This window comes from Seriola aureovittata, chromosome 15 (assembly GCF_021018895.1).
Source record: "Seriola aureovittata isolate HTS-2021-v1 ecotype China chromosome 15, ASM2101889v1, whole genome shotgun sequence".
Classification (NCBI taxonomy): Eukaryota; Metazoa; Chordata; class Actinopteri; order Carangiformes; family Carangidae; genus Seriola; species Seriola aureovittata.
This window is the reverse complement of record NC_079378.1, coordinates 8505232-8518904: the sequence shown is the minus strand read 5'-3', so window position 1 is coordinate 8518904 and position 13673 is coordinate 8505232. Positions and strand designations below refer to the sequence as shown.

General features: G+C 38.5%; 2 protein-coding genes across 2 annotated transcripts; one reads left to right on the top strand and one right to left on the bottom strand.

Moving 5' to 3' along the window:
- Nucleotides 1–634: 634 nt before the first annotated feature.
- On the top strand, nt 635–11553 carry LOC130182306 (Golgi SNAP receptor complex member 1-like). The gene is made up of 9 exons (XM_056397126.1): nt 635–785; nt 1925–2045; nt 2548–2620; nt 2972–3079; nt 3226–3317; nt 5872–5946; nt 10291–10320; nt 10583–10665; nt 11021–11553. Exons 1-9 carry the CDS (start codon nt 758–760, stop codon nt 11143–11145), a joined length of 735 nt encoding a protein of 244 aa, XP_056253101.1. The 5' UTR covers nt 635–757; the 3' UTR covers nt 11146–11553.
- A 27-nt stretch (nt 11554–11580) lies between these two features.
- LOC130182307 (trafficking regulator of GLUT4 1-like) lies at nt 11581–13597 on the bottom strand. The gene is made up of 3 exons (XM_056397128.1): nt 12928–13597; nt 12596–12722; nt 11581–12506 (listed from the first exon to the last, which is right to left on the bottom strand). The coding sequence occupies exons 1-3, from the start codon at nt 13327–13329 to the stop codon at nt 12493–12495; spliced, it is 543 nt and encodes a 180-aa protein (XP_056253103.1). The 5' UTR covers nt 13330–13597; the 3' UTR covers nt 11581–12492.
- Between the last annotated feature and the right edge of the window lie 76 nt (nt 13598–13673).

Below are 13673 nucleotides of genomic sequence, written 5' to 3'. Positions count from 1 at the left end.
TCCATAAAGAAGGCTTAGTGAAGTGACCTCTAACCAAGCTCAACCAACCACTACATTAAAATACTGCTTTCACAGTAATTCACCAGTATTCAAATTCAAAAAGTACCAATACAATAATACTCCATTAGAAGTAAAAGTTCTGCATTCAAAATCCTACTTTTTTAGTAAAGGTGAAGAAGTATTATCAGTAAAATAGTCAACCTATCAAAAATAAAAGTAGTAGTGTTTTCATTATGTCCCCTATGACTATTAAATTATACACGACTTATAGAATAGGAGGCTTTTTAATAAATCAAACAGTACATAAAGCTCGGGCTGAAATGATTAGTTGATTAATTGACGAGTCAGTTGACATAAAACTAAACGGGCAACTATTTTGATAGTTAAGTGAGTTTAAGTGAGTTTTCATGTAGAAGGCCAAACATTTCATGGTATGCTGTAACAAATTTCATTGCTGCTGTAACAGGGGGCATTTCTCTGCATTGAGCAGTCTACTTTTCCTTTTGATAAATGATTAAATGCATTTTCCTAATATAGCCTATTTACATACTTTTATTTTAGTAAGAGTTTAACTTGTGAGCTCTTTTACAGCGCAGTATTAGTGCTTCTAGGTAAGCAAAGGTCTATACATCTCTGATTTACTACAGTAAGTGGTACGCTTCCGGGCGGGAAACACTAGAGGCCGCTGTGGTTTTAAACCAGAATTTGCAACAGTTCTTTCTTCTTGACGGCTGATGATGACAAGTCAACAACAAACATGGCAACCAGCAGCAACTATTGGGAAGGTAAGTTATACAGTATCTAATTTAAAAACAATTGTCTGCGTGTACATGATTTATTGTTCTTCGTAGATTCAGGTCAAACACATTCACATTGTTCCTTTAATATGTAACGTTAAATAAACTTTATGTCGGCGGGAAGGAGATGTCTTTAGCCGGTTCCGAGCTAACCTGTTAGCTTGTTGGTCGTTAATGTCGAACTTAAAAAGTTGTCATCTGCACGGAAGGACTAAGAGAAAATGGGCCTCTGGGTACTGACAGGTAAAAGATCCCCCACCCCTCCTTTATCGGACCCCCGCAGACTGAAAGGGAAACGGCCGCATTGTTTGTAGCCGTTTCGAGTCTCTTTCTGGTTGTTTTGAGTGTCTTTAAGTACACGTTGACGTTTACGGCAGTAAAATAAGATGTACATGTTGAGTTTTTTTGTGGATGTTTTGCGTCTTTTTGTGGTTGTTTTGCGTCTTTTTGTGGTCTATATGGTTTTTTGTGTATCTTTGCAGTTGTTTTACATCTTTTTCGCGTATCCTTTTGACTGTACAAATTGTGATTCTTTATGAGAGTTTATTTTACATGAAATGTCTTGATAAAACTAGAAATATGTATATAATATTAAATATATGTATATGCTGGTTAAAAACTTTGGACGGCTGTTTAATTTCAACGTGTTAAAGATTTCTAACTTTGTTCCATAGCTTGAATAAGAAGACAGGATGAATTATTTAATCAGTATTTATTTAGTCTATACACTAATATATATGTTTTTGTCAGTGATCTATGAATTTAATTTTGTTGTAAACAGAGATGGTATGAAGATTTGATTTTTTGTTAATTCATTCAGTAATTCCCACAAAGTACTCATATGTGCTGACTTAATTGTAGCTGCCAAAATTTAAAACAAATCAACACTGTTATTGGAAAATGAAAGTGTTGCCATTTGAAGCCATATCTGAGCCAGATCAGTCTCCTGTGTGGCTTCTGTTTGATGTGACTTTTTAGCTGCATCTTTGCGATGCATTCAGTCTTGTTTGCTTCTTATTGACTGTTTTTTGTGATTTGTTTTCCAGAAATAAGTCACGGGTTTCTTTTGGTCAGATATGTAAAGCCTGTTTCCATATTGAGATGTTTGTCTCTGTTTCTGCACTCAGATTTGCGTAAACAGGCCAGACAGCTGGAGAATGAGCTGGACCTCAAGCTGGTCTCTTTCAGTAAGCTCTGCACCAGCTACAGCAGCAGCAGCAACTGGGACCAGCAGAAAAGAGACATCAGGTCAACAGCACACTTCTCACTTCACTTTATCAGTGTGGATGTACTATGAGCTTTGGCTATACAGTTTAAATATCTGTATGAACTCATCTGGCTCAAATGAAATTGTTGAGATTTTCAAAATGTATTTGTGTTTTCAGAGTCTGTGGAAAATGACTGAATTTCTGAATACTGTAAACATGTTTTTGTATTTAACACATCATTATTATTATCATATTATATCAATATATATCATATTATTATTTCCACTGATTGTGCACAATGTATGAGTAATATGATATTTTTTGGGTTTTTTGCTATTTAATTTGTTGGACAATAACCGGTTTGTTTACTATGTTGAACACCGACAGCTCCGATACCAAATTAGGAATTGGTGTTGAAAACCTTGTTGTGCTGCTTTCGTCTGCACACTAATATTTTGTCTGTCATTCAACTGTATTTTTTCTAGTTGGAATGACAAGTATAAATATAAAGTGGAACTTTAGCATCATTTCCCTTTCATCAGGTCTGATTCTGGCTCAACTCAAGACAATGTGCTCATTGCCATGACTACTGAGCTGGAGCAGCTCTTGGCCAATGTAAGTCACATATCACACAGTCACTACCAGCCATAGTTGAAGGGGCTTTAGCGAAACCTCAAGGCGATAGAACTAGTGTTATACCAAAAATATCAAATTTAAATGAGAGTGTTCTCCAATAGAAACAATTGAGCAGCTAACCAAAACAGATGTGTCATCCTGGGTTTTTATCTGCTGAGATATCTACTGTTTATTTTACTGGTTGTACAGACTATTACAATTGCAGTTTATACTTATTGCAGTACATTCATGCTTACTTTGAAATCTGCTTTACTGTAGTCAGATATTCAATTCTTGTCAAATTATTCAAATGAATTTAATCTTTGTTTTTTGTGTTTTTTTTTTTTTCAGCTTACAGCAGTTAATGACAAAATGGCAGAATACACAAACACCCCAGGAGTATCATCACATAACGCTGCATTGATGCACACCCTACAGAGGCACAGAGATATTTTACAGGTACATACAATTACTTCACTTTCTTACTTTCTTATGATGAAAAGTTTTTTAGCTCCAAAGAAGTGATTGTCAGCATTTTCTTTTGTGAATTCCCCTTTCTGTCCTTCAGTCTTGCTGACTGTAGTTTATAATGTTGTACCCTGCAGGACTACACCCATGAGTTTCACAAAACCAAAAGCAACTTCTTCAGCCTGCGAGAGCGAGAGGACCTGCTGGGCTCTGTTCACAGAGACATTGAGTAAGCACCTTTATGTATCTACATATAATAAAAGAAATTGTACGTTGTTAGCAAATATTACGTAATCCCCATGTTCTTTTCCACTCAGCACAACATTGTGGTTTGCTTGTCTTGAGCAAAACACCTGTTTAAACTTGTGTCATCAATAAGAGCATTTTACACTGAAAAATGTAAAACAAAATGTTTATTTAATCAGTATTATTAGGTTTATAAAGCAGTTTAACTATTTTTCATCTCAGCTGTCACTGGCAAGAGTCTGATATTGACTTTGTGATTTATGCACGTCAGGACTGGGGTGACAACTTATACTTATTTATTAATAACTCTTATTGATTCATCTGCAGATTATATCATCAATTAATCAAGTAAACATTTGGGTCTATAAAAAAAAAAAGAGTGAGGTGCATCAAATAGAGTTTCCCAGAGTCCAAGGTGTCGTCTTCACATCTAAATATTTAGGAAGAAGTATCGTAATGCAACTCTGATGGTAAAACAGCAAATCCACTGTAATTCTCATACTCAGTGAAACAGGATGCCAAGTCCAGAAGTAAAGGTTCAGTCATCATTGATTTTCAGTAACTTATCAACTGATCATCTCTGTTCTAGATGCATGTGGTAGTTTAAATGATATATTGTAATTGGAAAAGCTCTGGCAGATATGGTTCAGACCGTTCTAGATACTTATATACAAGTTTACATATTTTTTTATCTATTAGGGAGCACTCTTAAGTCATTCTACTGATTTTGACTATTTCTTTGTTTAAATCCTCTCTCTCACTCCCCCGACTTCATGGAAGTGCAATACCTGGAGTACTCCTTCAAGTTTGTGTTATGTTGGCACAGTCAGTCTTTCCTTCCTCAATTCCCTCCATCCTAGGTTTTCCTCTGCACTACTTCTTACATTTTTATCTTTCTTTTCCTTCCTTCCTTACTTTTCCTTTCTCTCTCTCTTCCTCACCCTCCTCTGAATTCTTTTTGAACTTCTGCTATGTTATCCTTAACCAGTGGGAGGCAGAAACGTCCAGTTTGTTGCAGAAATTCCCCACCCTTTCTCCTCTTTCTCCTTTCCATCTCTAATGTTTCATCCTCTAAAAAGGCAGAGGCACCAACTCTTATCAGCAGACCCCCCCCCCCATCTCTCTGGGGGTAGCTTTCCTAAGTGCCTTCTACAGTAAATCAAACCGCAAGGCTTTCATTTAGCCAAAGCTGAGGGAGAGTGGTTACATCTGGGCTGCGTGATACAGAGAAATGCCCTATCAAGGGAGGACAGGGCGAGCAAGACAGTACAGAGAGAGAAAGAGGCAGAGAGAGACATTGTCCTGAGCTGATGTCGGCCGATTACAATAATTACGAAAGTGAATTTTAATTACTCCCATAGAGGTGAGAGGTGTGGAGCAACAGTGGGAGGGAGACGGGCAGAGGAGATAATGGATGATGAATTGATGATCAGTCCAAACAGGGAGTGTAAATAAGAGATGGAGGACAGAGTTGTAGGTTAAGCAGAGCTAATCACTTAAAAGCCTTAACGCAGGAAGTACATAATCAGCATCCAGGCATCAGTTAATAGCAGGGAGTGAAACACGTTGTTCAGACCGGAGAAGAGATGGAGCAAAAACTTGTCTTTGGTGGCATATGTAGCCAATTCAAAGCTACTTAAACATAATTATGGAGGGTAGGGTGCTGCCTCGTGCTTTCATGAAGCAACCAAACAAGAGAGGAGTTAAACTACACTGCACCAAACAAAGAAAGAACTCATACAGATTTATATAGCAATGTATTTTTGTTTTTTTATTTGAAAAAGGTGGTTATCACTTTTAATGAGATGTGATCAGGGCTGCAACTGTTGATTAATCTCTCTATTTATTGATTAGTTGGTTGGGCAATAAAATGTCATAAAACTCCCTGAAGCCCGAGGTGATGTCTTATTTTGTCTGATAAATAGTGAAAAACCCAAAGACATTGAGTCATTTGACATAGAAGACTAAGGAAATCAGAAAATATTCACATTTCAAAAGCTGAAACCAGAGAATTTTTGACAAATTTTCTTATAAAATGACTCAAAAAATAGTTTCTGTTCTGTTTTTTTTTCTCTATCAATCAACTAATTGATTAATTGAATAATTGTTGCAGCTGTAGATATGATATGAAAACTTCTAGCTGCATCAGAAGGTCATAGTTTTCACTTGGGCTTCCCAGGCACTGAATCTAACTGACTTTAGGGTTAGGCGCCATCATCAGGTAAAACATTTGAGCTTGTTTAATTCTCTGATTTACATCCAAACACCTGCAGAACTATTGACATTCCCACCAATCCCAGTCCTACTTTGTGTTCGGTGCTAATTAATGTTAACATGCAAACATTTTACCCACTTGACATCCACATGTCCAGTTTCATTCTTTACTGCATTCGTACCCTTCTGTCTAATCCCACATTCCCTGTGCGGTCTACTATCTCAAATAAAGGCAGAAAAATTACAAGAAAATGTTTAATTTGCTGTAATTGTCACCTAATTCCCCATTAATTCATGTTTCTCTCTTCTGTTTTCTTGTTCAGGTCCTACAAGAGCAGCTCTGGGGTCAATAACAGAAAGACTGAGCTCTTCCTGAAGGAACATGAACATCTCAGAAAGTAAGATTTCTGTAAAACGTTATCACTTAGAAACACTGGAACAGAACTGCAGGAAATTGTTGTGTTTTGTCAGAAGCGACCTTCCCCTCGTCACAACCAACGTTATTGAATGGTTCTGCTGGCATCTCGAAAGGGAGAAAATGACTAAGAGGAAAGTAAAACAGCGATTGTTATGGAAATGAGTTCAGATAAAATGCTCTACACTTGTTCAGATACTATTGGATTTCTCTTGTCTGGGCTCTCTGAATTTAAATTAGCAAGTGTAAGAGAGTCTGTCATAATCTCAGTATAAAATGCAAAATTAAACAATGAGAGTAATTGCATTTTATTTAAAAGACAGCAGTTAACACACATGTTGTCTTTGTCTTACCACTGGTGTCAGTTGTTTGTCCTGGGCTGTTGTGGTGAACTGGTTGAATTAATGAGGGAAGACTCCGCTTTTATACGTGTCCTGCACATGTGTGTTCATGTCGTATCAGGAGGAACTTACTAATATTGTAAACAACAAGTGTTTTGCTTGTTCAGTAAAACTTTTTTCTTTTCCCACAGAGATACAGATTGTGATATTTTGTTTCACCTGGCTGCATCAGCCAATGTGTAAAACCAAGAACTTTTTTTGAAATTTAAAATGATTACTTCTCAAATGTTGTCTCTGCCATTGTTATAGGAATAGCCATTTATTGTGATCCTGCTCTGATAGGTTTCTTTTTGTGCTCTTTTTTGTTGTTTCTGGGCAGATTCACTTTTTTTTTTTTTTTTTTTGTTCTAAATGAAGGAATTTGTACGTACAATTACTTGTGTTGTGTGTGTGTAGTTTTGTAATTATCCGTGTGGCTTTGTGGTGTTTGTGTCGTGCCAGACGGTCATGATGTGTTTCACAGTCAGCCATTAGCTCTGTGGATGATTGTTCGTAACCATAACTAACTGTAGCTCAGCCTCTCAGCCACAAACTAACCAGAAGAGTTTCCCTTAAATGGATCCTTCTGTGACACAGCGTCATAAAACTTGCACTCGCTGCCACCACACGTAATTGTCATTCGAGCAGACACATGTAAAACTTTAAATGACACTCAAGGTGCAGCCTGTGTCTCGCTCTGTTTCCAAAAACAGCTGCACAGAAATCTGCACTGTGTGTGTGTGTGTGTACTATATTTTAGACTTTTTAATTTTAACTATTTGCAAATACTGTTGTCTGTTTGTAATGTTTTTGTTTTCGAATTGTTCTGCAGACACAGGATCAGCTTTATGTGTAACATGTAAACGTAAACAAGAAAGATACAAGACAGAGCAGTGAACAAAACTCCCCTTGCACAGCCAATATTAACGGTCAGGTGCTGGTTGGTCGCTGGAACAACTAAAGTGAAAATCCGACCTAACCACTGCTCACTGAGATGACCGATACATGGAGAGTGTGAGATGGTTGATCTGTGCTGTGAGGTTGATTTGGTGTTTTCTCAGATATTGTGCACAGGTGTGATCATGTCAGTGATGCGTTCAAGCATTTTACTCTGTGCTTCAAAACAGGTTTTATTGATGCAGCTTATGTCCTCATTTCAACATTATCTAAAGGGAGGGAGGATGTTTGTCCATCAGAGTGCCATTAACACATTTCCTATACTGAAACCAAGAACTGGTAACATGGCTCTCTTCACTTCAACACAGATACAGGTTGACGCTTTGAAACGGGCGTTTAGTGTTGGGGCACGTCGTGTTTCTCCGATGTATCCACGCCTTAGTCACAGCGTGAGAAATATCATTTTTGAATAAACACAATATAAAAATACACGAGAACATAACGTAGTTCATTTTTCATAACAAAATACCTTGTTGGGCGCTTGTCATCAGCATGTCTTTAGAAAGTCTCTTTGACCATCTGCTTTAGCGTCATACGTCAATAATTATGACTTTGAATGCTTGTAGCAGATGTGAGAAACATCTGCTCACCTGCTGTCCATGAGAGAGAAACCTCACTTCTGTCAGCTCCACTAAATGTAGCAGCACGTTCTCACCAGACGCGTGATGTCATTCCTCATTATATCTGAACTATAACAAGTGAATGTACTGTACATCAAACCACATCAGATTTAAGTTTAATCTTACATCCAATAGATTATTTATTTATTGGCTTAATTTATAAAACCAATTATGAATCATTTATCAGTTATGCATCATGAACAGCACTTACAGGTAATAAGTGGAAGTTCAAAAGCATGTTTGAACACATTATTTTTAAAAGTAAATAGAGATGTTACAGCATCACTTCAATATTGGCTTGTGTGTAGTTCCAGGGAACTAGTTTCTTGGTTTCAGGCAACAGAGAAAGTTTCCTGAAAACAAGAACTAATGAATAAAAGTCAAAGGCCTGTTTGAACACATGATTTAAAAAATAATAAATAAATGGAGCAATGTTGCAGCATCACCTCAATACTGGCATGTCTATAGTTATACTTATAGTTATTATGTCAATCATCAGAAAAGTTTAAAAAGCGAAATAGCTTTTTAAAAAGTGAGTATTTGCTGGTTTTCTTAGTCTGCTGTGACGCGAATCTGAAAACCTTTGGGGTTTAGACTGCTGGTCAGACAAAGCAATTTGAAGACTTCCCAGTGGGCTCCGGGACGTAATGATGGGCATTTTTAACCATTTCTGATATTTCATAGACCAAACAAGGAAGAAATCTACAAAGTGATTAACTGATGATGAAAATAACTTTTAGCTTCAGTTGCAGGAAGTCACTGAAATATTTAAAATCTCACAACAAAAATATATTGTTTTTCCATATTTTTAAAAATATGTTCAGGTTTATGGAGCTCATGCTGAGACACATTTCATTTCACTTCACTGAATGAACTCATCATTTAAAAATGAAAACGTGAGTCATGATGTGCCAACATGAGAACCTTATAAGAATAATATGTATTAATATTAAATGATTGGTATGTGATTCTTGAATGTCACTGAAGCATCTTGTAGCTTTATGATACGTTTCACTTTCTGTTGCTTATTAGCTGAAGATCCATGATTTTCTGCATCAATGTATCCAAGTGCAGAAAGTATTTAAACGTCCATATAAACCTCTAAAATCTTTTCTGCAGCACAATAAACTCAAGAGCTGTCGATTCATATGTTCAGTATATGTATGTCTCTCCATAACAAATTCAAATACACCCCTTCTGTGAAGTGTTTTTAGCTATTCATAACTCCATCACAAGTAGCACGTTTAGCCACTTCCTGTTTGCAGCATACCGAAACTTAGTTCTGTGGTTTTAATGTTTTTGGATTTGTTGCCAAACAAATAACATTATTATACAATAACAAAAAAAAATAGTACTTGATATTTAAGGTATCCGTAAGGCTTTTTTCTGTTGCTCTTTTCTGATCTGATCATTTTCTTGAGGATACAGGATTCAGTCTGCTCTCCTGTACTGACAAAATATAAACGCAATCACAAAAAGAAACTTGTTGTTTACCTGATTTCTTTAAGTTAAATGTAGCAATAATGTCATCTAGGCACAATTGACACAAACAGGATCAGACTACTTTGTGAGGTTTAATGAGTGAGAAAAGTAGTCCCACGTATAAAAGGAAAAAGCAAGAAGGACCCGGCCAGCTAATGAAGGACAGAGAGAAAAAGCAGAGGACAGCAGTAGACAGATAGTGGAAGAGGTGGATGGATAGATGGAGGAAGTATAAAGCACAGTATTGATTTTTGGTCTCCAGTGGAGTCTGCCAAGATGCACAGTGCTGCCCTTATGTGCTCTGCTCAGCCCTGGACCGAGCAGTTCATTTTTCTATCCGTCATTTACCTCCGCAGCTAATGGCAGCTGACGTAAACCTCGTGCATGTGTGTGCCCGTTCATCTACATGTCTCTTTTGCTTATGTGCACCTAAAACAAATAACACAGGGATCAGATCACCATCATGAAAATTCATACATCTACTGCATGTGTTCAGAGCAGATTTATTGTAGAGATTATCTGGCTTCTGCTGCGACTGGGTTCGATTTGACCCATCAGATTCTCACTTTCTCAAAAATCCTCCATTAAGCAGCACTTTCTCCGGTCTCGCAGGAATCACAGGGAAGTGCTCCTTTTATGATAATAGACCAAGAGAGCTGTGTGGTTTCATGCACAGGCTTTCCCTGTGTAGTGCCAGGAGAAATGTATACAGTTTCGAAATGATATCAAAAGCTTATTTGTTAAAAGTGGTGAATGATGATTCATTAAATTATGGCACTTTTTAAAGGATTGTAGACAGTGTAAATCTTTGTATAAGACTTAATAAATGAAGTTATTTCAGTTGCTTTGAACTGACGTCTCTCTTTTTTTTCCCTTTCATGTTCACAGCTCAGATAGACTTATTGACAATGCAATAAGGTAAGCTTTACTGCTCTGATCTCTCTCCTCCTCCCTCCTCTTCCTTTTTCAATCACTCATTCAACACAGTAACACACACACACACACACACACACACACACACACACACAGAGAACATTGAGGTCTCTTCAATCAGACCAAGCTGCCTCCCTACTTTTTGGCTTCTCAACTGAAACTGTAAAACTCGTTTAATGTGTCGCTGTGTTAACGGCCGTATGCTTCTTTTCTTGCCACTAATCCCTCGTGGTTTCTCTGCCTCCAGTATCGCCATGGCTACCAAAGAGAACATCACATTTCAGCGTGGGATGTTGAAGTCCATCCAAACCAGGGTCACAACTTTAGCCAGTATCCTTTTATCTTTTTAATTGTTTCTTATTTTAGTTTCTCTGTAGTACAAATAAAAAATCTCAGTCTTGCATTTACAGCACATTTGTACAGATCTTGTCTCAGTTGCATCTGTGCAGGACTTCCCGCAGCACATGCTGGCATTGAGCAGGGATAACGTAACGCACTTACAGTGAAAGCTGGGCATAAGGACAGTAGACTACACCATTAGGCTCCACTTATTCTTTTTCCTAGTTGTGTTAGGAACCATGCTGATGTATTTTCCCTGCTCTTTCTCTCTCTTAATCACTGCAAGGAAGGGAAACCTGAATTGGATCTTAATTATTTTCCTTCACCACACTTCCCCACCCCTCAGATCGTTTCCCTGCCATCAACAGTCTCATCCAGAAAATCAATTTGCGCAAGAGGCGGGACTCTTTAATTCTAGGTGGAGTGATTGGCGTCTGCACCATACTCCTGTTGCTCTACACTTTCCACTGATTCGCTGGTCAGTTGACTGACCTTTACTTTCTTTAAGAGCAAAAAATCTTCATTGTAACTCAGTCCAACAGTTGCCAAGACCTTTTTTTTTTTTATGTTTTCATATGTTTCTCCTTCTATTGTAATTTGCTTTGCTTAAGACAACAGTTTAAGAAATGATTTATCAGATTAAAAGTAAGTCTTAATTGAAAGTGAAATTGTTTCAACTCTCAGCCTGGAGAGTTTATTTATTTTCTGAATTATAACATTTCCATCTGGGAATTGATATATTGCTGCTTATATCCTGTATTTAATTTTATCTCTTTATAAATGTATGAAGTAAAATTTTACTGGGATTGTGTACTGCTCATGTCATACTTTTTTTATATGGTATTGGCAGTGCCTAATAAAATAAAGGTGATGAGCACACTTTGAAGTTATCATGCTCATTCAGGTTTATTTCATACATGCAGAACTATGGCACAGTAAACCAATCATACAGTATAAATGTATAAACATCAGCATCAGAGTGCCAAGAACAGTGCATACAGGGAGAAGAACCCCATTCATATCTTGCAGTATATTGTAAACATAACAAGGTGTAGAGATCCAGGCAGTTCACTAGAGTCTGTTCAGTTTATCATAGTAGCACGCGAAGCAAGATATCACACTATGACGGCAGTAGGGCATTGTTGTGATACATGTACAGTTTTAAACATGATGTAAACAGTGTATGAAAACAGCTTATACATCGTCCCACAGCCACGAACATCCTGTGCCGAACAGGAAGAAGAGTCTTAGATGCAAATGTTAAGAGAAACAGGACAGGTAGTGGCTGCATTACAGACTAGAGGTGCACTGAGTCTTCACATCAGGTACGAATCTTATTATGTGTGTTTATTTTTTGATGAAGGTGGTGTTTGTTGTCGTCTTTAGTCTTTAGGACATCCTCTTATCTAATCAAGCCATATGATTTATTTTTAATAATCAAATTGTGGAGCTGTCTGTGTCAGGCAGGTGTGTACGTCAGTGCACCACTAGTTTGGGATATGAGTAGCTACACTTTCTCCCAGAATATGCTGTCTGGTGATACGACACAATAACTGTGAGCAGCCTTCATCTTCCTTCCTTTCGTTCCTGAGTTTGTGGGGTTAATGGTCGTGAGAGTTGCCAGAAAAAGAGAAACAGCCTGCGACTTCTTTCATTTTTCTTTCTTTCATCCAGATGTTAGAGTCTCTTCAGCTTGTTTTCAACTTAGATTTTGTGCTTTTTCATCTTCAAAAATCACATCCTTCCTCTTCCTCTCTTCTGTGCAAATTTGAGATCAGATGAAGTTAAAGAAGACTGTAGTGTGACTCCTTCCACAGTTCACTGCTGGGTCTCTGAAAGTTCAGAGAAAAGAGACATTTAGTTAAACAGCTTTACACTGAGCTTTGTGAGTGCGTGATTGGTATGTGTCGTTTTTCCATACCTATTGTAAACACTATGAAGATGATGACAGCCACACCCAGCAGCATTGCCAGACAGCTGAGCAACATAGACAGACGCCCATATTTCCTTGCTCCTTCAATATCTCCTGTATGGAGAACAGACCTCGACTAATGGGAAAGAAACGAGAAGGAAGTGACCAACAATGAATAATTTAGATGCAACACAGAAGGAAAACACCTGTAGTGCTTGAAAATACTAATCTGACAACTGTGTTTGAATCCACCCAATCATCTAAAGCACAGGCAGATGATAATAACTCTAAACTGTGTTATAATGAAGAAAATTAGAGTTGTAAATTAATGTAACACTCACCACATTTGCATACCACAAGGCGCATATGTTGAGCGGCACAGCGGGGCAGAAACAGGACAGCACGGCGAGCCAGAGGTAAGTCGGGGGTACGGACCCGGGCGGCACCGGGGAGGGCAGCGGGCCCAGGCTGAGCCGGGACGCGGACTTGGGTGTGGCGGCCAGCTGCCCGACGGAGCCCGACTTAAGCGGCGACCTGTGTCCGTTCTGGTCCGCGTCCAGGGACCGGACGCTCCCTCTGATGTTGAGGGAGAAGGAGTCGGACTGCTTGATGTTGCTCTGCCCGGTAGGCTCGGTGGTCACGGTGCTCAGCAGCTTCTCCGTGTCCTGGAAGTCGGTGAGATTTGAAACTTCCCTCTCGCCGAGGGCACTTTTCCCAAAGGCAGCATCAGTGTTGATAGCCATCACTGAAAGTTAAGAAATCTCCAAGTCTTATTATCTCTCTGACCGAGCCGCTTTCCTGTGGATGGAGATGCTTGAGAGTCTTCCTTCAGATGTTCTCCATTGGGGGTCATCAGATTCAGTATAAAATCAAAGACCGTAATATCGCCAAGGAAACCTATTTAATTAAGTCTAGCGCCATCAAAATGTCTTATTGATGAGCGAGACGTTATTGATGTCTGAGTCCCTCTTGCGTTTGGGCGAGTTGGTGGTGAGAGTCCGGACGCACGACTTGCCTTTTACTCCCCCCCCCCCCCTACTATGTACTGAGGTATTGCCGCATCCCTTACATCTCCACGGCACATCCC

Excerpts from the sequence above, each read along its gene's own strand:
- LOC130182306 (XM_056397126.1), top strand. The coding sequence starts at position 758 with ATGGCAACCAGCAGCAACTATTGGGAAG. Across the intron at positions 2,621-2,971 it reads TGGAGCAGCTCTTGGCCAAT|CTTACAGCAGTTAATGACAA; the intron begins GTAAGTCACATA and ends TTTTTTTTTCAG. Across the intron at positions 3,318-5,871 it reads TCTGTTCACAGAGACATTGA|GTCCTACAAGAGCAGCTCTG; the intron begins GTAAGCACCTTT and ends TTTCTTGTTCAG.
- LOC130182307 (XM_056397128.1), bottom strand. The coding sequence starts at position 13,329 with ATGGCTATCAACACTGATGCTGCCTTTGGGAAAAGTGCCCTCGGCGAG. Across the intron at positions 12,723-12,927 it reads CCTTGTGGTATGCAAATGTG|TCGAGGTCTGTTCTCCATAC; the intron begins GTGAGTGTTACA and ends CTTTCCCATTAG.